General features: G+C 39.5%; 1 protein-coding gene and 1 long non-coding RNA gene across 3 annotated transcripts; one reads left to right on the top strand and one right to left on the bottom strand.

Moving 5' to 3' along the window:
* Window positions 1-233: 233 nt before the first annotated feature.
* LSM6 (LSM6 homolog, U6 small nuclear RNA and mRNA degradation associated) lies at window positions 234-6631 on the bottom strand. Of its 2 annotated transcripts, none has more exons than XM_054204075.1 (4): window positions 6555-6631; window positions 5517-5629; window positions 1951-2064; window positions 234-496 (listed from the first exon to the last, which is right to left on the bottom strand). In XM_054204075.1, the coding sequence occupies exons 2-4, from the start codon at window positions 5608-5610 to the stop codon at window positions 462-464; spliced, it is 243 nt and encodes an 80-aa protein (XP_054060050.1). In that variant the 5' UTR covers window positions 5611-5629; window positions 6555-6631; the 3' UTR covers window positions 234-461. The 2 variants fall into 2 exon arrangements, with proteins under 2 accessions (XP_054060050.1, XP_054060051.1); XM_054204076.1 differs by lacking the exon at window positions 6555-6631 and adding an exon at window positions 5988-6367.
* A 10432-nt stretch (window positions 6632-17063) lies between these two features.
* LOC128910682 (uncharacterized) lies at window positions 17064-26669 on the top strand. Its single transcript, XR_008466829.1, has 3 exons — window positions 17064-17160; window positions 24581-24658; window positions 26607-26669. It is a non-coding gene; the product is annotated as an uncharacterized LOC128910682 (long non-coding RNA).
* The last annotated feature ends 655 nt before the right edge of the window (window positions 26670-27324 follow it).

The raw sequence follows: 27324 nt of genomic DNA, 5'->3' as shown, positions 1-27324 counted from the left end.
CTGAACTTTTTACCCGATGACTCTTACTAGACTGGCATTTAAAGCTGACCTTGTGTTTTCCAAAAGGGACAGGTCATTGTAACCAAAACATTAGCATTTCCCTTCCCAACATCAGTAAAACTATTGTTTTGCCATCAATACAAGGCTGTGATTTGCAATTACTCCACGCCTGCTTACCTTCCAATCAGTATTTCTGTAACTGTTAGCATAATTAAACGAGCTGTTGCTTTGAATTAGGCTTGCGGCACTGTTACATGCTTCTCTTTTATTTTTTTTCTGTACAGTGGAACAAAGCAATGCTTTGAAACAAAAACATTCAGCAAGTTTACACTAATTTACATTTATTTAAAAAAATATTTAAACACTTGTGTATTTCACCTGTGGATTAACAACTACAAATCAAATAGGGCTCATCACTTTGAAGAGCTTCACAAGTACAAAACAGCGTCCTTCTGGCATCTTCACATCCTCCTCTTCTGGGTGCTTATGTACAACACTGTGAAAAGGAGAAAGCGGCACACATAAGAGGGCCCTGGTAAATAACATGCAGAAACCTGTTTATTTAAAACATCTTATTTCCATGGCTTTTACAACAATAGTGTAATGAATCCCATGCAGCATGAACAAAGCCAGGAAACTTTTAAGTCCAGGTTTCAAGAAATGCTATCACTTTAGTTCAGTATTTATTATACTCATAGCCAAATTACACGCCAGCAGATGCAGGCAGAATAAAGCCAGCTACCCTGTAGCATTACTGAAGCCTGAGAGAGTTTCTAAGCAGCAGAATTACAGGTGTCAGACACGAATGCTATGAGCTTTAAACAAAAGCTGGAAATCCCAAGCACTTAAGGCAAAGCTAGCGATTACCTATGAAGTAGCAGATATCTTCTCTCCGCTTGGCTGGTGACATACCCAGAGCGGATCCATTCACAACATGAAACTCCATCACGCGCCCTAAACCCGCGATGTCTTAAGTTCTCCGCTCAGCCTTTTCTTCAGCCTCCTGCCTCTCTTATTCATTTGTTTTAACTTTTACAAAAGATTCTTATTTCCATAATTGATTCTCCAGCTGCAATGTCACTGCACTCCTTGGCATAATAATCCAAATTCCTTGCAAAAAGCATTTGGCCTCATTCAAGGATTATTTCTCCTCCCAAAACACTCTTGCACACTGCTGCTGCATTCTCTTTGACTCTTTTTGTAACATGGGATTTGGTTCTTGTTTCTGTTTATTCCCTCCCTCCTTCCTGTCCTCTGTTTTCTTCTCAAGTAACTTGGTCAAACTCTGCTTCATTTACCTTCTCTACAAGCCTCTTCACATCTCACTTGTGAACCCTTTCTATTTTTAGATATTCATCTCCCTGGCATGTCCTGCTATTACAGCCTAACTGATACCAGAGACATTTCAGGAGCCTGGGATTGTCCTTGAAATGCACTGAAATTCACCTACTGCACTGGGATATTCAAAGGCTCAATAGTAAAGTACAAGTTGGGGGTTTTTGTGGTTTTTTTTTTTTTTTTCTTGACTGGTGGTAAAATCTTTACCCATAAAGATGAAAATAGCTTCCATACTAATGAACAGCATTCATTCAGGTCTGGACAACTGTATCGCAAGAAAATATTACACTGTCATCAATATCTATACTGTATCATAAATTTACACAGTAGCTTGCCTGGCAAACCACAGAAACTTCTATGGAACAGAGGCCATCTAAGCAGGCAGCAAGCGCAAAAGAGTAAACCTGTCAAGTGACAGTAAATAAGCTCTAAGGAAGGCTAGAAAAGAGCATGCTTCTCTAAATGAACTTCAAGTTCAGAGGCAAAAAGGGCCAGAGGAGTGCAGAAAAGCGCAGACACTGAAAAGTGAAACTGTAAAAAGTAAAGATGTTAAGGTTTCCAAGAAAGTGTAAAACTAATATTCTAAGCAATAACATAAGGAGGAGGAGTTACCATTATTTCCTCGGATAAATGCGTCCCCGTACTTGTTCTTTAATTGTCCATTTACGTATTCTTCAGTCTGTTCCAGAGCTATATTCATGTACCCATCCAGGCAAGCCAGGACACCTGAAGACAAGTGACAGTTTAAAAGCTTAAACTTATTTTAAAATAAACAAAAATGCATTGTGTTTGAATAGCACGGAAAAAACCTGTATCTTCATAACAAACGAAAAGCCCAAGCTTGTCCAGATGAGTCAGTAGATGAGAGTATTCTTCAAAGAATTAAACCGGGAGTGAGGAACTCCAGGCACTCCAGTAGCAACTTTATCAGCTGATGTAAGGCGGGGTGGGGTGGGGGCTGTGTGGAAGAAGTCAGTAAGGCATGACTGGCAATTTCCACTTTGAAAGTTTAAGTTGTCCCTTCTCACTTGTGTTTTAAGCTGCACACCTGAAAAGAACCTGTGACATTAAGTGTAACTGGATAACCGAAGGACAAGGTTATGTAAATTGAGTTTTCATCAAAACTTGTGAAGGATATAGCAGAAAAACAACCCTTTTAATGCAGGACACCGTACACACTTTTTTCTATTTATCTTCATGAATACAGCTCTAGAAGAACACTGACTGCAAGTCTCTGTATTGCTCTAAACAAAATTCTACATAACTTTCAACAGGCAAAGGGTTTTCAAATGACGTTGAAATCTTCCTACAAAAATAAAATTACACTGTTTAATTAATGCAACTCAAGAAAAAAAGCCTTGCCACTTGTAATATTAGATATCCTTTTGATCAGGCGAATATGCATTTGAGTAGCACTGATTTTTAGACAAGTATTTATGTTCTCACTTCTCACAGCCCCTGTTGAAGGCTGTACCTTGTTCACACAGTACTTCCTACGTGCTGGCAGCATGATGGCATTTTTTAATTCAAAAATCACTCCTTGGTGTTTACACCCACCCCTGAGATCAGAACCATGGCCGTCTATAAATTTAACTCACCTGATCAACAAACAAATTATTCATGTAAGGAACTGAATGTAAAGAATCTGATTTGTTAATCATGCACAAAACAACTTGTAAAAAGCTGTATTAATTATCTCCATCTTGTACATGTGTTTTCCTGACTTCATGCTTATATACAAAGATAATACTACTAAAATAATTTTTTCATCTGTTTGAAAAACTCCTAATTTATTTACCTGGCATTAAAACTCAAAATATAGCGTATTGGCTGTACTTGGGGAGGGGGAGAAACTCCACTCTTGGAATCCTCCTTGAGGACATACTCTCAGTTTTCAGAAGTGCTACTGTAATATCTTCCATTAAGTAATTAGGAATTCAAGTTCTCCTGCCAACCTGTAACAGTTCGAGGATTATTTTCCTTTATGTTTTTCTTTCCTCTGTTTCCACACACGGAGGAAAAACTGACTGCTCACAAAGTGTTACTAAATGCACCCCAAACTAAACAGAAGTCAGAACTCTTTCACTCCAGTAATCCTGAGTGCTCCATGTAACAACAGAAAACAAAAAAATGTTTGTCCAAAATTAAAATTGGACTGTGTGGATTTTCTTAAGCTACTACTCAGTAGGCCATAAATACAGTATTTTCAAACTCTTGTTCCTAGAGTGCATTCACGGCTGTCTCATTCTCTTCCTCCTTTTCTTTGTATTTACTCTCAGGCCACTAATGGCATTAAATCCTGGCTAGTGTTTTATCTATATGTAGAGATGTTTTAATGTACATATCCATCTTTACACACAGAAATCATACATATTAATTTATCACTGATTACTTTCCCAGGGCTTCTTCCCTTAGACATGCGCAGCGCTTGGCAGCAAATCAGGACATTTTACAGTTACACGTCAACACTTGTATTAGGCTGTGTTTGTGTGTGTGGTGGCTCGGAGGGTGGAGGTACAGACACAAAATTAGCAACGTGGTCTAGAGAGAAAATCTAGACCGATCTGCAGCAAAAGGCTGAGATGCTGGCTTTTTTTAATTTATTTTTTTTTAATATTGGTCAAATTTCTGCAGAAAACAAACTGAGTGCACTGTTTTCAAATGAGAACAGTATACATGTTTTTAACCACAGGATCACATCAAGTGGGAAGGAAGGAGAGCAGAGGGAAGTAAGGAAGGGAGGGGAAAAAATTCCAGTAACAAATAAGGGTGTTCAAAGGAACTACCGTTCAATTCCTGGTAGGCATGTTAAGATAGCTTTGACAGGAAGGTGAAGTAGATTATTTGCAGCAGTTACAAATGGATCTTACTGAGCAGAAAGTACCGATGTTCTCAAAAAAAAAAAAAAAAAAAAAAGGTGCATCTAAAAACTAAATCTGGTTTGGCCCTGCCTTGTGTAGTAAATGATGACTTTAATTGACTTTAATGAGGTGTCACTACATTCTCCTGCAAGAAAGAATTAACAGAGACCAAAGACTGATGAGAAGCAGTGAAGATTTTAAGCCACCAACCCCACCTGAAGTGCTCAGATAATGTGGTTCTCAAAGAAATGACACATTGCAAATTTTCTCAGCTGAGAGACACTAAAGAGGAATGGGAAGGGAAAAGAAGGCACTGCTTGCTCTGTCAGTGAACAATAACAATTTAAATCTGTCATAATACAAAGATTCCTTGTCACAGCACAAACAAGTCTCCTCTCACGAGTGCTAAACTGCGCCAATTGAATTAAACCTATCTGAAGCAGTGATCTGTAGCAGGACCATAACGTTTAAGTAATTCCAGAATAAAATGTCTAAATTGTGCACAATAGGAGATACATGATAGTTTTAAGTTTGGATACTACTAAAAAAAATTAGACAGGCCGATAGTCTTATCCTAATGGGAGTAGCACCAGGACATTTCACTGAACAGAGAAGTTTAATTTACTGGTTAGAAACCCCTATGATCCTACATACAGTGCAGGAAGGTATACAGATAGGCTGAAGAGTTCTGGGATAAAACTGCTGGACTGTGTTAAAAGGAACTGGGCATATAGCAGCAAAAGCCACGCTAAGCTTTCTACTGTATCTCCATGAGTATTGACCCAAGATGTGTCTAGGTAGTTGTTCAACCAAGAATGTAAATAACTCTTTCATCCCTTGTGGGATAGTAGGCTTAGTACTGATAGCACAATTTACTGTTTGAAGCTTTTCTGTACCAAGGTCTATACTAGGAACTGGAGAACAGGAAGGTGAAGAGAAGGGTAGTTCCAACAACAGTTGCTATCACAGCACTGAAACAGGGACTGCCTGACCATTCCAGGAATTGTAATTACAGCCAGTCTTTACAAGTATCAGTTTAGAAACCCAGAATCATCCTGAAACTCCAGTCTAGCCATCTGTGACTAAGGACGCTAATTATTTAGATAAGTAGTTTTAATCTCTAAACCCACTGATAACCTCCTTTTTATCAGTTTCTCCAGAGTTGATTTCCTATTTTTAACGTCACCATTCTGAGATTTATATTCACATACTCCAAGATTCTGGATCACGCTGTTTTGCTTTCCAAAAGCAATGCATCTGTCCTAGCCTCCCCAAACAATTACTTTACTCAGCTTGAAAGACAGATGGAGAACCTACCTCGATAATCTACTCCAGAATTTAATTTTACAACAACTGGCCTTCCAATGATTTGCTTTAGGAAGTCACTAGGGGTTTGCTTCCGTAGACTCATCTTGATCTTCTCCAGTAAGCTGGGAAGAGAAGTGAGAGAAAACATCTGGATAAGCAACAAGCTTACATATGGTCTTTAAACGTCTAGTACAGACAGGCACTCCCCTGACTCTTAATACTTTCAGTAGGAGAAAATACTGGAGATAAAAGCAAAGCCTTAAGGGTGGAAGTGGAGAGACAGAGCTCCTAGAGACATAGTATTAAGCTTTCCCTTTGGCATTTTATAACCTCTGAAATTATTAATGAGAATCCTTGTTTGCCACGCTGTGCATCTTGTAAACTTCCAACAGAGCCAAAGGCCTCATCACCTCTGTAACACCTTTTGCTAAAATGGTTTTACTAAAACTAGAGAGCTAAGCCACAATAAGTGGTTCATACCTTTAGGGGATGGAGGGAGAAGCCAATGCATGCTCTGTACACAGGAGCCTGTGCTGCAGCAGCAGCAAGAGAAGGATTTTTTGATCTCAGCTCACAAATTTATGAGGAAAAAATTATTTACTGTGAGGGTGGTGAGGCACTGGAACAGGTTGCCCAGAGAAGCTGTGGATGCCCCATCCCTGGAGGTGTCCGAGGCCAGGCTGGATGGGGCTTTGAGTAACCTGGTCCAGTGGGAGGTGTCCCTGCCCAGGGCAGGGGGGTTGGAACCAGATGATCTTTAAGATCCCTTCCAACCCGAACCATTCCATGATTCCACACACACCTCACAGCCCGGCGGCTGCCGTCGCCGCTTTATATATCCCAACCTTTCCTGGAAAAACAACGGCGTTTTGAACCGCCGGGCAGCTCGCCCGCCCTCACGAAGATTAAAACGGCAGAACCAACGGCTGCAGTGACCACCAGTAACGGCCACGCACGCGGCGGCGGGGGGTACACACACCCCTCAGGGGCCTCCCCCACACCTTCCCTCGCCGGGGGCCCGTGAAGGGGCCCCCGGCCCGTACTCACCCGCCGCCTGCGCCCCTTCCCGCCGGCCCAGTCAGCACCGCCCCGCTACGGCGCCTCGGCGGGGACAAACCTCGCCGGTGTCGAGAAGGCGCGGGGAGGAGCCTGTGGGCGGGAAGGGGCGGCCGCTGCCCGCCTTCCTCAGTGCCGGCCCGCAAGGTGAGGTAGCGATTGCCGGTCCCCGAGGGTGAGGGTTTCCCCGCTCGAGTCCGTGGTTTCCAGGGGGTTCCTCCCCGGCGTTGGGCGCTTGGGCCATGAGAGGCCGCGGGCCCCGGCTGGCTTCCCACTGCAGCGGCCTGAAAGCTATGGATTTTTCATATATCTCCCCCAAAACGCCATCAGGGTGTGCTGGCAGGGCTTCACCCCTAGGACCTTTCATTGGCTAAACCCCGATTTCCTCAGAGAGACGCGTTTTTTATGGCTTTCTTACACTTGCACCCCAAAATCCCATCGATTTCTTGTGGAAAAATTATACGATCCAGTATTAGGGACACGGTTTAGTGGTGGTTTGGGTGTTAGGTCAATGGTTGGACTCGATGATCGTAAAGGTCACTTCCAATCCACGTGATTGTACAATTCTCTATAATTATATTCTACTATAACAAGATCCTATTAATTTCAAAATGATCTTGTCTTACATGGGCCTTATCAGAGAAATAAGTGAGTGTCTCGCAGATCTCCGTGTAGATGTCCGTACCAGAGCTGTATAGGAAAGTGTTGCTCAGTTCATTTTACAGATGAATTAGTGAACATAGAAGCGAAGAGACTTATTTTTTTTTCAAATATCACCTGGAAAGAACATGGCACAAAAAGAAACCGAACTTTTGCCTTTCATTTCTCCCCATCTTCTCACCTGTCTTCCCCCCTTCCCCCCAGCTATCCCCTAATGTCTGGAAAATACTTTTTTTTTTTTTTTTGGGGGGGGGGGGCAGGAATTTAGTATTGTGGCAGGAGTTAATCAGCTGTGAAAGCTTCTGGACTGGAATTTTATTCTTCCATTGTTGATTTAGTATCTTGGTGAAACTCTTAATTCTCATGATATGAAGAAAACGTACTATGGCTTTTCAGAACACAGACTTGTATTCTTTCTTCCTTCCGGAGTTGTTTATCTTCTCTTTTTGAACACATATCCAGTAATATTTTTTTCCCAAAGCTTAGGCTAAAAGGCTTTAAGAGGCGAGGTCTGCAAACCTGACACAGTTCACCTGGCTGTCCCAGAGTTCAAGCATAGTTATGGCCAGGAAAGTTGAGCCACGTTGTGCCTGTGTTTCCAGGCAACCGACATGTTAATCAGGAGCATCCAACTGTGCTTGATTATATCTAGTGCTTGAAGCTGAAAAGGAACGTAAAATAGTTACTCCGTGGAGCAGGCCTGCAAAGTTTTATTTGGCTGCCTGGCTTCAGTGTAGTACTTTGATAAGGGAATTGTTATCAATCTCTGTGATAAAGACTGGGCAAGTATATTTTCCATGCCTGGGATAGTAAATTTTTGTGACAATTTTGCAAGCCTAGCTAGGGATATTTTATGCTTTGGGACCCTTTCTCTTTGTTTTATTTCTTATGACTTTGTCTTTGTAGCGTGTATTTCTTTTTTTGCTAGCCATCAGAACCTGCTGAGCTATTTTGCCTTCTGTGCAATAGGCTGCATTCTAGCTACTTTAGGCATATATTTAGTTACAGTTTCTATGTCTGTAGATACTTTGGTTGGTTGATGTCAGTCAACAAAATCCTTCAGCTTTCCTGCCTCATACCCTATTAACCTCACAAACATATCTATTTTGAACCATGGGCATTGAGATTGGCAAGTTTTGTATCCTTTCATGGTTTGAGACCAAGTCATGAACCCAAATCATAGGTAATTTTCCTTGGTTTGCCATAGGTCTTGAAGCAGTCTCCCATGCTGTTCCTAGTGGTAAATTAACCTTTATGCAGGAAGGCATATGTTGCTGAGCACTTTGGTGTAGCACAGTTCGCACCTGGGAAGAGAATTCCCATCTTGTACATTCAGGAAGATTATGTCATCACATCTGTTATTAGGCAACCTAAAGAATGTGTTATTTCCTGAGTGACAAAATCCCAATGACCTCAGGAAGGTGGTCTTCAAAGGATTTAAGTAATTCACATTCAATGGACTCCTTAAAGATTTCAAAGCTTCAAGAGTGAAAATAAAATTAAGACGTCATTGGCTCATGATTCTCTTTTTGTTTGTTTATCATTTAGATGAAAAAGGATTTTGATCTAAAATGTTGCATACCTTGCTATCAGTAGGTTCTTTTAAATACTGCATTGCTTTATCCTTTCATAGTGTACTATGACAGAGCTTTTCCAGCTGTATAACTCATGGAAATCAGCGAGATGTTGCACTTGCATTTGAATCAAGATGAACTTGAAAGGTGAACATTGTAAGTGGTAGAAATTATTTATAATTTGGTAATAAAAGTTTACGTCTAACACTCCAAATTTCATACATCTGCTATGTGCTGGCCTTGAGATATAGAACAATTGTGATTGCCTTTACATTTGGCCTTAGATGAAAGGTCATAAATTACAATGATAGAGTTCGTAGTCGTTCCCAGCTCACAAAATTTCCATATTAACATCTTCACCTCAAACATAAATGGTTACAAAGTTACAAAGAAAAGAGTTGTGTTGGCCTTTGTCAACTGAACTTAATGATGGAAGTCAGTGGATCATATACTATTGCTAACTCTTAACCATAAAGCATCACAGAATTCTTCTTCAGAGGACCTAATTAAAACTTTACAGTTAACTTTAAAAAATTAAATGGGATTTGACAGTCTCTCTCTTTCTCTCTCTCTCTCTCTCTGTTCAATGCAATAAAAAACGCTTCAAAGTTAGGAAGGTTTTTCTCTCCCAGCTACTTGAAATAAAAGCATTTCTATAGAGCAAGATGGCTATATAACACAGAATATGTTAAAAAGAGTGTCCAGTTTTTCTATTTCATGTGAAGTGCACACCATTTATGTAAGTTAAATGCAGAAGAACAACAATCCAGATGACAAAAGAAAGTCTGTGGCAGATTTTGAATTCAGTCTAAATAATACCCGGCTACAACCAGTATATGAAAAGACAATTTATTAAACAGTTCTCACCTGAAAATTGTGTCAGAGAGGACAAACCCATTCCAGCCACAATCACGACGTTCCCTGTGATTTTAACAATCAACTTTGGTGCCTTCTTAGATTAGAAAGAAAAGAGGAAAAAAAAATCTTGAAAATTATGCAATAAAATAAGAGGCTAAGAACAAGTTCCAAATCCAGGGAAAGTTTCCTTGTTCAGAGCCTCTGAGGGGGTGGGGGCAGAAGGAGATCTTGGCCTCCATGAAATAGTGTCGAGGTGGAGAAGCTCTGCAATTCAAGATTAGCAGTGTTATCGCAGGGTTTCCTGAGGGCCCTGAAGTAAACGTGTTATTACATTTCTGGAGTTTGAGAGGTGGAAGGTGAGGTTCTGCTGCCACTGAAGCCGGTGGAAATTTTGCTAATTACTTCTCTGTACTATGTATGCCTCTAAAAATTATTGAAAATACCCCTGAAATCTCAAAACAAATCCATCTCAATGAGCTGGTACCAAAAAGATAACTGTCAGACTGACAGTTGTCACAGCATATTTTTTTTTTTTTTTTTTTTTTTTTTTTTTTGGAATCATAGAATGGTTTGGATTGGAAGGGACTTTAAAGATCATCTTGTTCCAACCCCCCTGGCCATGGAGGGGGGGTTCTTCTCAGCTATGGATCCTACCTGCTGGCCTGATCCAAAACTCTTCCAAGTGGATTCAGGATAAGATTCTTAGGTGCAGATCCTTTCCATCTACTTGGGATCAAGAAAGCACCATACATGCTTTCTCCACAGCTCTCCCATGGGATTCCTAAGGCAGAACTGTGCACACTGAGCAGCACAAGACATCGATCTCATGACAAGAAAGCTTTTGCCACCTGAGTAGCTTGTCTGCTTTTCAGTCCTGGAATAACTCCTGTGCCAGAGGAGTGGAGATTAGCTTCCCCCTCATTGCTGCGGACCCCCCAAGCTGTTGTCTGATAGTGGGTATGATTTGCGGAGGGCTCTGTATCTCGCTGTGCATTGTCAGGGGCTGTGCTGTGTGCGGAGAATAGGTCCATGCCAGATTTTTCCTTTGGCACAGGACTGCTGAAGCTGACCTCTCGACTTTCTTGAAGTTGGCATAACCTCCATGCTCTCTGTCCCTTTCTTTTTCCTTCTGGGCTGTGTTCTTTCACTGTGATTTGTGCTTCTTAGAAGTTGTCTTCTGATGTCCTGAGGGCAAGGAATTGGATATTGAAGGGTGCAGGAAGAAGCAACAGAAAGGAAGTATTAGGACCTCCCTTCTTTTCCTACCCAACAAACTTCCTGGTAAACAGGGAGCTGTCAGCAGGTCTTCAGGCAGCTGGGGAGAATAATGTGAGAACTCAGCCCGAGGCTTTCTCTCTGTCTCTTAGGCTTTCAGGTGTGTAGATAAGAAAGGGAAGATCCCCAGAAGCTTTCAGAGTTCATTTAACTCCCTCTGAGTTCCTGGGAGTGCTCTCCTTGGCTTCCCCAAGGGACAAGCTTTTTTCACCAGCCTTAAGAGGTCTGACATCCCCCCTTGCACGCATTTGGATGGGAGAGTTCAAGCCTTTCAGCATTTGAATGATAGTCTATTTGTGCCTATGCAGTAAAAGATCAAAGATTTTTCCCCTTAAATGAAGGCTTAGTTATCCAACATTATTTCCCACGCTATGCTAAGATCATCAGAACTGCTGATTCCTAGCCATGTTCTCAATTAAGAAGTTAATGCATTTTTAAATTGGACCTTAATCAAAAAAATGTTTGGTTTGTGCTACAGATTTCAGATAGAAGAAGGAAGATGTTGCCCAGAGAGGTTGTGGATGTTCCATCCCTGGATGTGTTCAAGGCCACGTTGGATGGGGCTTTGAGCAGCCTGGTCTAGTGGGAGGTGTCCCTGCCCAGGGCAGGGGGGTTGGAACTAGATGATCTTCAGGGTCCCTTCCAAACCAAATCATTCTATGAAGAGCCTAATAAAATTCAGTCGACTTCAAGTTCTTACATTGTGCTTATCACCTTGGGGTTTATGTCCTCCTGTATGGATTAAGTGATGCAATTACCTCTTGTCACATGTTTGTCTCTCTTATAGCTTAACAGATCACGTGAAAATTGTGCTTTCTGTTACATTAAGTAGAGGCTGGAAGCCCCTCTTGATTCTTTTCTGCAACATTTAGCTAGATTCTATCCAAAATATGATGGAATTTGACGCAGCCTTTTGTGTTTAGACTTTCTAAAATATTTACATCAAAGAAACACATGTTCTCTATTTTTTTTTCCGGTGTGGAATATCAATTCCAGATGACATTTCAATGTAAACTGTTCCATAGCCAGTTCAATGATGCTAATTCAGTACTTCAGGTTGAAAACTCTGATGTCAAGTTTAAGCACAGACACAGGCTGAAGTGGTTACTTTAAATTGACCTGCTGGTGTAAAGCATCTGCAAGGTTAGTTCCCAGCTCCCCAGAAATGCTTCTGATGCAGACCTGGGGATACAAAGTAAACATGAGGCAGCTCTAATTTTTAGTGTGGTAAAAACAATCCATACCTTGTTCTAAAATTCAATGAAGAAGGAAGATTAAAAAGTGTTCAGCCACCTTTCTCATCCTCTCCGACCTTTTCCACTTAAGGATCCAGCTGATGCTCTAAGAAGAAATATCATCTGACTCATAGGGCGAATAAGTCTCTTTTTGGGAACTGACAGGATCTGCCATCACCTGACTTCTTCCAGCCTCTCAACCCAATTTTTCGATTTACCTGATCTTCCACAGATATCTCATATATGGGGAAAATGTGTGTTTGCCTCCCCTCAGAAAGAGCCTGAGAGCCTTTCCATGGATTTCAGCAAGCAGCGGATTAGGGATCAAGCCTAAAATAAATTGAGCTGGTTTTTTTCCATCCACACATTTCAGTCTTCCAGAAATTGTAAGACATAGGCCTGAACCCAGCAGTGCTACTTCACTGTATGGAGCTGCTAGTTTAAGCAATAGTTGTAATAGTAGCAAATTGAGTTTTATTGACAGACCACAACATTACATAAAAAAGAAGAGGAGATGACTGTGAAATTCAAAGCATTTGCTGACACATACAAAGAAAAAATACTGGAAAACAGAGACATGAAAAAAGAGATCAAGGTTTCAAGCTCTGGACTTGCAAACCTTTGGGTTTGTTGCTGTTGTATATTTGTAGAGTATGCAGAACCTCCTTAGACATTACTGGAATGAAAATAAAGAAATAATAATCAAATGTTAGAAAGAAAATAAGTATACAAAGATGATTCAGTTTGTCTATGTGAGGATCACCTTCCTGGATATTAGCCAGACTGGAAAACACATGTAGAGGCTACCAAGTCAATGTTTACTCTGCTGATACGTGTTACTGTTGTGACGATACTGGAAATAGGCAAAAACTATGGTGTTTGTAACTCAGAATACCTGGGTTCTTATATGCCTCTGCCAGAGGCTTCCAGGGTGACTTTGGGTGAATCACGTCCTCAGTGGCTCAGTTCCCACATTCAATTAAAATAAATTTTATTAGATGGAAGAAGCTCTTCTTATTAGTATAAATTATTTTTGAAGTGGAGGGAAAATAGGGAAGATATATGTAGAAAAATCTCAAATATTCCTAGTTTCAGTAATTTTAAACATAAATATTTAATCTACTGTTAATCCAGGAAGTCAAACAATTAAGTATTTAAAATAATGGAGATTGTCGTATAATCACTGTGTTTTTTCTGTGCCTAGCTGGAGAGTTCAATTTCTTTAGAAATAAGATGTGATTTAATGTCAATGTTAGATCACTCCTAGAGCATTTGTGAGCTGGTATTTTCCACTGGCCCCAATTCTTGGCCATTGACTACAGAATCATTATTTCTGAGGTTAATGGAACAGAATGGAATGTGATTATTTTGCAATGTAACAACAAAAATAGGTAAACTCAAAAGAGAGGACTAGAAACTGTATATATGCAAGATAAACAGTTTTGTTAGGAATAAAACAAAAGCATAGAATGTTCATACTAAGTCAGAACAGTTAATTTTTAACTGAGTACATTATGCATCTCTCTTGCCTTTTAAACTTTATGATAATTTCAATGGATACACTAGTGAAAATAATGATGCTATCTAGAAATATAGATTGGTCAATATGGTATGTGGCCTGTGACCCAGTCCCCAGGGCCTGCAGTTTCAGAGGTAGTAAAAACCTCAAATACGCTGTTCAGGTCTGATTCCCTGGTGTTCATACATGCAAGAAAATATTCCTATATACTTTAGTCTTGACTGCTTTTACAAGAAAAAATGTATTACTGGAAAAATTATATAAAGCAATATTGAAGGTTATGTACTAACAGTTCCAGATCGGCACTAACAGGTATGAATGAATATTATCTTCTAGGAGAGAGGAATGATGCAGGGCAACTGTCTCACTCTTCCGTGGTCCATTTTTCAGCTTTCAGGCGAAACTGCCATCTGTGCTATCAGTGCAGCTCCACTAGTCCTAGGAATTGTAGGAGCTTTAGGGCAAAACCAACACCCGTGTTTTCTCAGTCACCTAATCCTACCTAAAAAATTTAGAGGGCAGTAGCATAAAGTGCCTCTAGCAATTCAGACCAGCTGTCATTAAAAACTGCACCCTTGCTACTCCTGGTGGACCTGCGTGGATGTTGAAAACAGTGGGGAATGCTAAGGAACTGCTCAGCATAGACAAGACTTGTGACTGTGAAACTGAAAAGGTTTGAAAGGCTCTTTGAGGAGAAAAGAGATGATACAAAAGCCTGATCAGTAGTCCTTGCAGGCTTTTGTGGCTAGGAAGGTGTTGGCAACATTGCTGTAAAATGGGTTATAAATCCTTATGACTTGGATCATTAAAGAACTACGGCGCTCATTACTTCGCTCTGCTCTGCTCTACATGAACAGAGGACTTCATTCTACAAAGAAGAGGAAGAAAATCCCCTCTGTATTCAGGAGAAACTGGAAGGTGAAGAAGCAATCAGTGTTCGTACCATGTATTGCTTTTCTTTGATTTCTTGTTTCGTTTCACTTCCAGCTTCACTGAGCGAAACGTGCTCTGCTTTCCTCCATGGCATAAGTGGAATCCTCTGGTCTCACATCTTCAGACCATATCCAAACCATGTCATCTCCTCAGCTACTGATTTTTTCCTATGCATTCACCTTCCTCATGCAAATTATCACTTTGTGGTTTATTTTTGTTTGGTTTTTTTTTTTTCCATGGTTTTCACCTGTGCACTTGTCTGCTTGGAACTGACACTACCAATTGATTTCACGTAATGCACACAGCAGAGCCTAAATATATATTTCTGTCTCTGGATGTAGGGTTCAGACATTAAAATCAATGCTTTGGAGGTGAAAGGCTTCATCGTTCATAAATAACTCTTGAGCCACTCATTTGAGCTCCTCAGAGTATTGACAATGGAGTATGTCATTTGGAAGATGAAAATACGCTTGCTATGCTCACATGCTGAAGTTTCCTTAGTTGGAGAGAATTATAATGGAAATGGGGAATAGCAGTGGATTAGTATTTTCACACAAAATGGATAAGGAGATTTTTTTTTAATAGTAAAGCAACATCTGTGATAATTTTAGCCCAATAATGAATAATAAATGAATAATCACATGCTGTGTGAACAATTCAGGGGTACATCAGCAAATGATGCAAATTTCCAGTTTGAAATAAGCAAGTCAAGTATTGGACAGGTTATTCTAGAGATGTAGGATCTGTTCTTGCTTCTGTTGCTGAGCTGCTCTCAAATGTTAAGGCAGGTCATCTCACCTCTCTGTGTCTCAGTTTCCCTTCTGTAAAACAAGAAGAATGATTTATCTAAAGTGCTTTCAGATCAATGGATGAGAAGCTTTATGTAATGGCAAGGTATTATTAATATCCTAATGATGCCATGAGAGAAAATGATCAATAATTATTTATATTTTTCTTTGCTGTTTAGGAGGTATTTTTCTACTGTCTATATTTTCTGAAGTCTTTTGCATAACAGGCGAACGTTGTCGCTTTCTTGCAGAACATACAAGTCTTTTTGTATCTATATGATATAAAGATGAAAGACAGGTTAAATTCTGGTATGTCATTTCTCTCAAGGCTAGAGGTCCAAAGTCAAAGGGAAAATCTAATGATTTACTGCACGAGCAAGTGCAAAACCTATGCATTAATAAATTCTACAGGACTGTATATTCGTGCTTTACTCATGCTGTTTTTTAAACTTGAATTTTTTTAGGAATTGAAATAAAAAGGACTGCTTTCAAAAATTGCCCAGCATTAAATAATCCATGTTTAAGAAATTGTGTATTTATTTTTCAAGTAACCTCATTACCACCAGACTACTTTTTCCTTTTGACAGTAAAGCAGAGTGCTTATCTTCCATATTTTCATAATGAAAGCTCCCAAGCACAGGATACTGTGGCAGATTTACAGCCTGCAAGCAGCAGAACTGACAGGCATTTTAATATGAAAGGAGATATGATGTCTTTAATGTACAGTGATGTCACTTCTAACAAGGTAGAAGCCTGCTTTTTGCACTGCAATCACCATAAGAAGTGAAACCTGTCTGCTTCAGGAGTGACCTTTTAACCCAGGAAAAGGTCACAAATAATAGAAAAAAGACAGGACTCTGCTTACTCAGGTGGAAGGGCACACTGACGTTGGAGGAGCAAGGCTATTGTGGATGTGCATTATCTCCAGGAAGTTGAAGCTAGAAATAGTCTAGCTAGAGCTAACCTTGAGAACAGAAAAGGAAAGGATAATGAAAATCCTCAAGGGAGTGTTAAACTGAAAGCTAGATTGCCTGTTGACCACCTTTTTTCCTTTTATCCAGCATTGATTGGACCTAATAACTTGAAAGTGATATTGACAGCAATATAGTCTGCCATTAGCTGGACACACGATTATTTCACTGAGATAAAGGACAGCAACTCAGTACCAAAACCCCGGTTCATCGTTCTACGTTAGACCAAGGAATTTACTACTTTGTCTAGGAAATATTTGCCAGTGATTTTAAAGGCTGATGTAAAATGTGCATTTCTTAAGTCCCTTCTTAAATGTGCTTTCAACTCCTGACTGAAAGATTTTATCATTCTGAAGCGGCACCATTCTTAAACCTTGTATGCAAGGGCGTAAGATGAAAAGGCCATAAAATGGCAAGAACTTTCAAGGTCCAATAACATCTTGTGTTAGCATTAGGCTGGTGACTTTGGTTAAAGAAAATTAAAGTATGCGGGCATTTTTGTATATATATATCTATACATATAGATATATCTTGTGAAGAGATTCACTTTCTCTAAACTAAAATTCAAGAAAGTCAACTATGCATATCATGCCTTTTGGTATTTTGGCAGTTTGATTTTGAAGGAATGTCCTAAGGGATGAAAAAAACAACATAGGAGGTAATTCTGTTGTTTTCTATTATCTTTGCAGAAATCTTAATTTTAAAAGAAAATGCTTTTCAGCAGGATCTGAACCATCATCTTCTCCTAGCTGGGGTGCTGGGGCACTGAAACAGCAATATTCAGGTAAGGCAAAACAAGCAGGATATCACAGTGTTGGCCAATCTGTATAGTGTTATTTCCAAAAGGAAGCATTGATGTCAGTACAGCTGCATATCTGTGTGTCCTGCAAAATCTGGAATGACGGCTGACCTCATGAAGTTGCCTGTAATATTCCACAACTAGTCCTGTATTGTTTTGAATTTAATATTTATAAATGAGTGCGTTCTTAGAGGTGATGTGATTGGTTTTAATTTACTTTGAAACGGCTGTCTCTTCATCCCTCTTCAAAATGCAGGGAAGAGAAACCGCAAATTCAAGTTTGCGTATAGAAATAATCAACTTGCATTTCAGAAAAAAATGTCAGAAATACTGGCAGTATCAGTGAATTCTTCTCCCCATTTTGAACCTGTTCTTCTGACAGCAAAGGAACATTCCAAAGATCAGTCCTGTGTATGCTTGGAGATATGATAATTATATTTTCCAAAAAGTAAAAATACTGGGAAAGGAGGTATGATGTGATCCTGCTGTAGATCCATAGATCCCTGGAAAAAAAAATAAAAATCAGATGCCATTAATGTAAGTTAATGGTTTGAAAGATTCTGTAATAGTTTTAAAAGATCCTGTGTCTGGAGACGAAAGCAGCTTGACAGGCACAAGTTGTGAACTGCTTCACTTTCCATGCTGCCTTATATCTGTCAATATATTGGTTATGGAACTCTGCCGAGGCCAGTCTCAAAAGGCAGACTGTCACATTTCTCAAAAGATAAAACATCCCTAAGGGTACAAAGAATTCAGGGACACCAGCTGATAGACAGGAGCAGCGCTGCAACTCTAACATTTTATGGCTAAGTTCAATGAGTGAGTCCTTAAATGGATAATTGAATTGATGAAAGGCTTACAGTTCCTCCGATTAAGCTTGTACTTTCTCCATATGTGAGACTCAGGATAGTTTAAGCAAAAATTGAGGAAGAAATTCAGGAGAGAGACATTCATAAGCACTTTGAAAATTGGTCTCACATGAAAAGCTTGCCGTTTTTTAGGTCACATGTGCCATTTGTCCAAAGAATCCTCTTTCTCAAGAAGTGTCATTTGCAACAGCCCCCTTTTTTTCCTAACTAAGGATTTGTAAATATTTTTAGAACGTGTCTCATTGCTTCGTGACTCATTCCCCTTACGATCTTTGGTATTTTTCCCATTTGTGATCGTGTAGCATCCCTGTGGCGTATGGTCACCTGGGAAAGTACTATTAGGGGAGAAATTATGGGATTTTAGCTATTTTTAACAACTCCTGGAAGGTAGAAATGTGGAAGAAGAGCCACATCAAAGCAACATTTTTCAATCTACTGTATTACATCAACCAATCTCATTGTTTGCTCGTGCTTTCCATGCCATATCCCTCTATTGTATCTTTGTTTATAACTGAATTGTAAACTGTCTGGGGAATGTGCTTTGCTTCTGTGTGTGCTTATACAGTGCCAAGTGTAAGAGAGCGATGGCCTGTGACTTGGATCATTAGGTGCTATGATAATACAATTTTTAAATAAATGCATGTTGGACCAGGAACTCATATGTTCCTCCTTTAAAAAGCCTTGGGTTTAAACCTATATCTGATTAGTAACTTCTTTTGTTGTCATTAGCTGCTGCTTTAGAAAACTCAGAAGATAGTTATGTTCTTCACGTATTCAGCAGGTATATGATGCCTTTCAGAGAATGAGGATTGTACCCTCAGATGGGTAACAAATCTCTGTGTGTTTAGTAACATTTCGATAGTACAGGGAAAGAACGCTTCCTGTAAGGGTGAATTTTATTTGCCTGTGAATGTCAGTACCGGTTTATTGATATTTGGTGCATGAAGTTCAACTCATCTGTTCACTCTGTCCATGATTCAGGCAAACGTTTAGTGTCAGGGAGCACATATTGTATTGAAAGTTGTCAGTGAGGACACATGTACCTAGTTCAGGCAGTCTGAAATGAATGACCTGGTTCGGACTCTATGCACCTCTGAAAGAAAGCCTATATTTGATCTGAATTTTTGATGTTTGAGTCTCGTGTAAGTAACTTAATATGGCTGAGAAGTTATTTTGTTTGCATGCTTTGTTTGCATGCTTACACTCTCTCCCTAAATACATACATATATATATATAGAAAAAAATATGTTGAGTATTCTGATAGATTTTTTTTTTGAGAAAAATAGATTTCTTTCACAGTTTATTTTTATTTATATGTATGTTTAGTGCAATTACATATTTACACTAGTCTCACAGTATAAGGTTCATGAATTCATATACCATGTGCTTGAATATGAATTTTTCTTCTTTAAATATGGCTGGGTTATAACTGCTTTTTTTTTTTTTTTCTTCCCCCCAAACTGCTTTTGGATTCCTTCTGCAAATGCGGCATCATTCACCATTCTGTTTAAATAACCAGATTGGTGAGAATGTTTGACTTTTTAAAGCACCTTCCTTTTATGGAGAATTAAAGGTCATAGCTGGAAAACCGGCCATCCGAGCTCAGTCATTTCTATATATTTTGTTAATTTTTCCTGGTTAATGGTCCTTTCAAGTTCAGATTGCATGGTTACTTTAGACTCGCATCAAATGCTCCTCGGAAATAGCAGCTCACAGTGGGAAAAGATAACTCATTTCCTTTAGCGCTGTAGCTCTATCTGTGAACTATTGGCATTACATGAAGATTGATTAAAGTTCTGCAGACACCTAATGCAAAAAAAAAAAAAAAAAATTAAAAAATTGCTCTCCGTGCCTGTTTCAAAGGATAGCTATCTCAAATTCTAGCCGCTTGTCTCTGAGGTCTGAAACTGGCTGAGTCTGTTTATCAATTAGGGTGCCAGTGTTTAGAACAACATTCAGAGGATAATGGTAATGAGGGACCACAGTCATGGCTCCAGGGGAACATATTAGTATTAACCTCAATGCTAGGTCATGCACTGTCCCTTTTAATGAGGGATGCTAGGGCTTCCCAGACAGGTGCATTTTGAGCTGAAGAGTAACATAACCTTTTCTACCTTATCAGGTCAGGTGGCAAATTTAAACCACAGTGGACTGAAATAGGCTTGCTCAGCACTATAGATAATTTAATTCCTCAGCCATCTTTTCTCTTTATCTCCTGTTGACATGCTCCAGACTATAAAACAATAATAGAAACCATGTTCAGATAAACATCAACCTTACGAAGGTGTACAGTAGTGTTTGTGCCCGTCCCCTTGCTCACCTCTGCAGACAGTGGAATGGGGTGCTATTGGTGAAGGGGTAATGGATGAACCTGGATCCTGAGTGCACTGTGCTTTGGGGTCTACCTGCCAGTGTCTGGCAGACTACCTTGAAAAGCCTCAGCAACCTTGCGCTACCCAATGTGCAAGCCCAAAGTCTCTCGGGGAGAAGCTGGTTGTGAAAGGGGATATATGAGTTTGACCTAGTCCCTTTCTGCATGGTGTGCTTTTGCCAGTCTGTGCTCCCTTGGAGTTTCTGTTTTTAAATATTATATGCATGTGTCCAGAAAATTACCCATTTAAGCTTATAATGAAAAGTTTCCTGGGAACCACCATCTTGTTGTCTGCTCCAGAATGGGCTCGCTCATAAAATAAGCTTGAAATATACCCTATTTCTCTTTAGGTTTTGGAGGATAAAAGCAATTGATTCCATTAGCCATCAGTCAGGGACAGAATAGCTCATAGATCTGAAAGTGCTGAATCCAAGTATCATTATTTATGGTTGGGTGGGAGCATGATTCAGTGAAATATGCTGCTTTCCCCAAGAGTTACATAAGAATTACTACTTTGATGCTGCTTTGTAATCTTGGATAAGCCACCTGAACGTTTTGTGACTCAGCTTCCCCCTTTATAAAAAGGGTGAAATGGAACCTACCCTAAGAAAATATGTTGTCGTTGTAAAGTGCCTGGAGGCAGCGACAGGGCTTCTTTGCTCCAGAAACAATAGCAGTGAGCTTTGAGGCAGGGCAGCAGAGAGGTGCAGGTGTATCAGCATTGCCTGGTCTGCCAGGAGCGTGGAGACAAGTGAGTCTGTTGAGCAGCAGCCAAGGCTACAGAAGCTCGATGAAGCCAGAGAGCCCCTGTAGCCACTGGGCTACTGGCTTCTGCTGCCTCTGCTGTACTGGAAGGCAGCAGAGTGGTGGTGTGACCCGACACCAAAGAAAGGAAAGCCCTCTCTTAAGAGCTACGATCATTAATGGGTATATCGAAAGGGGGATACTTGTTGAGACATTGATTTATGCAGTCTTTTAATTACATTAAAATTGGTGTTGCCAGTTACCTGTTTGCAGTAAAGTAAGCTTTTATGAGGCCAGACTAATGAATGAGCCCACCTGCACCCTGTGAAATCATTTGAGTCCCTCCCTTGTGTATAGATTGATATTACAGCAGCTGCCGTAGCACAAGTGTGCCAGTACCTAGAGAACAGTCCAGTGCAGATCCATCAGTCAATGTCCTATTGATCATATTAACAAAAGCGGAGTAGTAGTGTGTCAGTGCTAAAATGTTGCCCTGGTTTTATATTTGTGCATTCTTCTAGAGCTAATGTAATTTCAGTGATATCCTCTATAATTAAATATTATTAATAACCATGTGTTTTATTTAATTAAAGATGTTCTGGAAGCACCAGTCACCTTTCTGCATCTGGTACAATGCAAAATTTCGTTTGGGAAGGGCTGCAGTAGCTCCGCGTGGAGCTCAAAAGCCAGTTGAGAGATATTGAAAGAAGTTTCGATTAGTGGAGGGAGGTCCACAGCAAGAAATATATGCTGATGCTCTAAGCTTCCTTATTCTGACCCTCCCAGTCACTTACACCAGCTAGAGACAGGCCTACAATGGAGTTACTACTGAAACTGAGGAGGATAAGCAATAGCTTTTCAGACATGATCTATTCCTGGTAGCCGATGATTGATTTTAGATGTTCGAATAAATGTGCCTGTCTTTTTTTTTATAGTCATAGAATTGTTTCTGGTGCATAAAAGTGTTGCATTACACTGCAGTACTTCTAGAGTGCAGCGGCAGCAACAGATATATTTCAGGTGCCCTTCTCAATCATTCAGATCTGAGAAAAGAACGTGCCTTTGAACTCCTTGAGGGACAGCGTGATTGGCATCAAGTATAAGCATACCTCCTGTCAGAGCTGTGGCACTGTGGTCAGTGAGAAACTAGTGCTGATCAATGCCACCCAAACATAGCTGTCAATAATAAAATAAATCCATCACAGAAAAGGATTGTTGTCTTGTACCATAAAGTGCCTCTTGTTAGCAACAACGCTGTGTTCCTGAGTGGACAACTCATGGGCTAAGGAATAAGATAGCATCCGTTTTTAGGAGGATAGAATGCAATTGTTTGTCAAAACTTGTGGGCTGTATATTTGGTTATTTTACGATAGCAGTGTCAAATGTTCTGCTTTTTCTGATTATGTTGTGTAACAGTAGAAAAAGTACATAGCTGACAGCTAAATTTATGTTTTGCTAATTATACCCTTTAACTGTGATCAAAGAAGTGTTTGTCTTGCCCCATATCAATACTTGATTTGCATATTTACCTATGTATTCACCAAAAAACTACCCTTTTGCTATGCAGAATTACACATCACCACTTGTCCCTTCCTCTCCATCTGTACAGTACTTTACAGCGTGCAATGTCAGCAGGGCTGCATGAGTAGGATTCAGAATGCCAGATACCTACTCTTACCTCTGCTGCTGTAATTCTTATGGGCCTGATTCAAACCCACTTGAAGTTTTTGGAAAGGCTTCCATTTATTTCAGTGATCTTTGCATGAAGTCCCAAGAGACATTTGCCAATTTTTTAGAGGAGAGTTGTCAAATTATAGGAGTCCCACTTTGGTCATTTAGGGACTGATCCTTAAAATGGTGGTCTCCAAACTTTTTGGATTGTGCGCCCCTATCAGCATAACAATTTTGAGCATGCTCCCCCAGTATATGTATAATCATTTATTTATAAATTATATACATGTACTACTGTACTAATACATTATGTACGTTATAAAACATACACAAAATAGAAATTAAAAAAGGATGAGCCAAAGATGAAATAGAGTAAATGAAAATGTTTTAATTATTTATTAATGGCGCACACAAAGAAATTTCTTCCTGCATCCCAATGGGTTGTCTTGTGTGCACCCCACTTTGGAGACCACTGTCTTAGAGGGTTCATTCATTGGCAGTGGCAACTTTACATCGTATACCACCCAGAAGTAGTCTATATACTCGTATGTGCATCACAGTTTGGGAACCACTCACTTACGCCATTGACAAGTTAGAACACTTTACAAGCTTGTCAATGGCATAACCCTTCTCAGTTATTCCATCTGTAAAATGCAAACTGTGGAGATTAGTAAGTGAGCCTGATATTACCCTTTTAGATTATAAGAATGGTCTCATAATTTTCATAATTTAGGATACGATGCCAGAATCATGCTTCTTTCCCAAATTAAATGAATCAGCAGAAAGTTGTAATAAAAAGAGGCTCTCTGTCAGATTATGCTTTAACTAGACCTGAGACAAATTTTGGACTCAACTGTCAAATGTCAACCCCGGTTTAAATTCAGCTTGGCCAAGAGAATCTGCTTCATTTTTTGCTTTGGTTTTTTTTTTTTAATGACCATTAATTATCGATGTGAAGTTTTTTGCTCTGTCTGGATACGTGTAAATGTTTTGAAGTTTCTGTTCACTGATTTGCATTATGTTTGAACCCTGCTTATTGAGAGTGAAAACATGGGCCAAGTTACATCAGGTTGTCCCTCCTGTGCTCCTGTCCACTTGAGCTGCTTCCACTAGAATGCTGTCTGTCGTCCAAGAGAACTTTCATGCTGCTTCACCCTGTTTGCGCGTACCTTTCCCTTGCCTCCTTCATTTCCCTCCCCAGACCATATTATTAAATGTATCAGGACTAAATATGTTAATTTTTCAATAAGAAAACCCCAAATAAAATTAATTTACATTATTATTAAGACTTCTGAATACATGAAAAAAAAAATCACAATTATTTTATAAAAGGAGCAATTTCCAAAGGTACAAAAATATTCAACATTTACAAAAGCTGCTCACCTAAATGTCACTCTGAACTTTTGAAATCTCCTTCATGGTTATCTTTCCCTTCTCTGTTTTATGACCTTAGGACAGAGAACATGTCTATTTAATGTCTACATTAAAATGTAGCATGTCTACATTGAAATATTCAGCTACTATTAGCCATTGTAAAATTAAATCTAAATTCTGCAGATCTTGCCATCATATTAAAATTATTATCATCCCATTTCTCCAAAGAAACATTGTTTTAGCTGGAGCTCCTAACGGAATGTTTAAAAGTGCATTTCTTCTTTAATATATACCATTTGTTGCATGCAAACTAAATAATATAGGGGGAAAGAGGCATAGAAATTAACTCAGTAATGTTTGTCTTCTGCTGTCATAGGAACTCTGTCACCATACTGGACTTCATCCACCAAGATTAACGCAGTGAATAATCCATACAGTAGCAGCTCATGGAAAGGTATGACATTAAACTGCTACTGGTTTATCCATGGCTGGAACAAAGCTTATCTAGAAGCTCAGCTCAAAAAAATCATCCAAGCAAAAGTGAAAGGAAAGCTCTGCTTGGGTAAAATTAATAAAAGCAATGAACTTAGAGCTGTGCGTTTTGAAAGAAAGAAACGAGGGGTCTGCAATCTAGATTGCCACGGAATCCGCATCTAGAGTATTTTGTGTCATGTAAGGATGCGTGTGTGTGTATTATATACATGAAATATATATATATTCATGCATGTATTTATATAAAAAGCACAGCATTTACATATTCAGCAGTAATACCCAGTTAGTGCTGGCTTTTAGGTAACAAGAAGAGAGCAGGTGACTTGCTGCTAGCTACACCATATTTGTCTCTGTCAGCCTGGACTACAGCAGCAGCAGTCAACTGATACTGGCATCAGGGTCGGTGGATTTTACGGGCACCTTATTGTTCATTACACACATATTTGAAACCATTACTATGCAATGCAATTTTTAATTTTAAAAGCTTCCCGTAACTTTAGTAATATATGTAATGTTTACACATAAATAACCTTTGCATCTGAATCGAGGTCAACTCGTTGCCTCTGTCATGAAAATAATACCTAATACCTGATTATGTCACATTGAGGAAACTGATCTTAGCCACCTTGAATTGTTGTTTTTGAAGGCATAGGTTGTCAAGCCTTTTTGTGTGCAACAACCTGACACAAAGGAAGTACCTCTGGCAAGTTGATTATATTTATCCATCTTGCAAGCAGTTGTCCAGCCTGTGGATTTCATCTCTTACTCTGCAGGAGCATTTTGCAGCCAATATATACTTGCAGGATGCATAGGCAAAGAGCTGGTGAAGACTCACCAGGGTCATGAACCTGAAACCACACATGTTTAAGTATGTCAGTAGACCTCCTGAAGTAATTGTGACTATTTGCATGGTTTAAGTGCTTTCAGATTTGGGGCTGTGCTGGTTAGCATCAGGTTTAACGTAACAAAAGCAATAAATTAGCTTGATCCCAGATCTTTCAAATGTTGAATTGTGTAGTGTGAAGTGGTTTGGACAAAAATGTTTGAATCAACTTGCAATAACACAACTGCAGTCAGAACGAGGAAAAACAGACGTTATTGACAATCACTTAGTAAAAAGAAGAAACACCCAAATTGAAGTTTATTCCCATTCATCATAACCAGGTGTGATCTACAGTGTACCATAGCTTCCATTCTTAAAAAGACAAAAAATGGGCGAGATAAAACTCTATTGCTGTACTTGTTTTCAGTACCAAAAATACGTCCCTGATTAAATAGCCTCAGCTTATTCCAGTTCATCATAACCAGGTGTGATCTATAGTGTACCATAGCTTCCATTCTTAAAAAGACAAAAAATGGGTGAGATAAAACTCTATTGCTGTACTTGTTTTCAGTACCAAAAATATGTCCTTGATTAGATAGCCTCAGTCACAAACAGTTACATATATTTTCCTGCTACTTGCTAGTACAAACAGTGCTGGCTGTGTTAGGGCTGAATTGGAACAGGAATTCATTTATTTGTATAGACATATGCAATAATCATGGAAATGAAATATTTTCTAATTATTTTTTTCTTTTTATCAAATAGGTATATTGTTAGGAACATAGCAAAATTCTTCATTAATCCAGTGCTTTTTCCTAAAATTTATTTAGTAGTGATTTTTTTCTCTCTTCAAAGTCAAAGTGGTTTGAAGTAGTCCTGGCTTCTCCAGAAGCTTTCCTAAATCATGCTAAACAAGACACATATCTTTGTTGTTTAAAACTAGGTTATGATAAGAATGTTAGTTCCAACTATGCAGCTTGAATTTTTGTCATCTGTAGTTTCTGTTGATACCACAACAGAAGGGCAGGGGGAAATCCCCAAGTTTCTGACAATTTACAGGCAATTTCAAAATTCCATTGCTGTTTAGAGGACATTTGGATTAAGACAAGAATCTTTGTCCTGGACTTTCATAGGTGTTTGAAGTGCACCCTGAAGTACAAAAGAAGAAATGGAAATACTTTCATAAGGAATCACTGCTTCTGAAATAGGTATGCTTTGCATGAGTTCATTGAAATTTGGTGGATTATTTCTGTGGCTGTCTTAGATTGTCTGCACTTGTGGAATTTTCCACTATTACCAGTCTACATTTAGCACTACCAGAGCCTCAACTGTAGATGGGACATTTGTGTCCTTATCAACAGATAACAACTTTTTTCCGAGCAGATTTGGATGACACAGTAGTATGAATGACAGCATCTGCCGGTACATCAGAGGTACTGTAGGCTGAGCTAAGCTGTCAGGCAAGCTGTAAGTACCTCTCCTCAGGTGTCGATAGCTTTCTTTTGTGACAGTAGCCACTACGAGAAACCCTGTCACATGGGAAGACAGGGTTAATGTACTTTGAAACTATATGTACTTCATGCGAATAGAAACACTTGTACAGAAGCTGTATGAAAATCTAAGGACTCCTGGCCAACCGGTTAAGGGAAAACGGGAGCATCAGTGGAGCTTGGCCAGGCCTGTGGCTTTCCTTGCTGCCTACCTGCAGCTTTCTGTCTTCTCCTGCCCTACTTCTCTGGTGGATCAGAGCTTGCATTTATCCAAAGTGCCACCAGGGCAATGCTTGGACAGCAAAATCATGTGAG

Source organism: Rissa tridactyla, chromosome 5 (genome assembly GCF_028500815.1).
Source record: "Rissa tridactyla isolate bRisTri1 chromosome 5, bRisTri1.patW.cur.20221130, whole genome shotgun sequence".
NCBI classification, from domain to species: Eukaryota; Metazoa; Chordata; class Aves; order Charadriiformes; family Laridae; genus Rissa; species Rissa tridactyla.
This window is presented reverse-complemented; position numbering and strand designations above follow the sequence as displayed.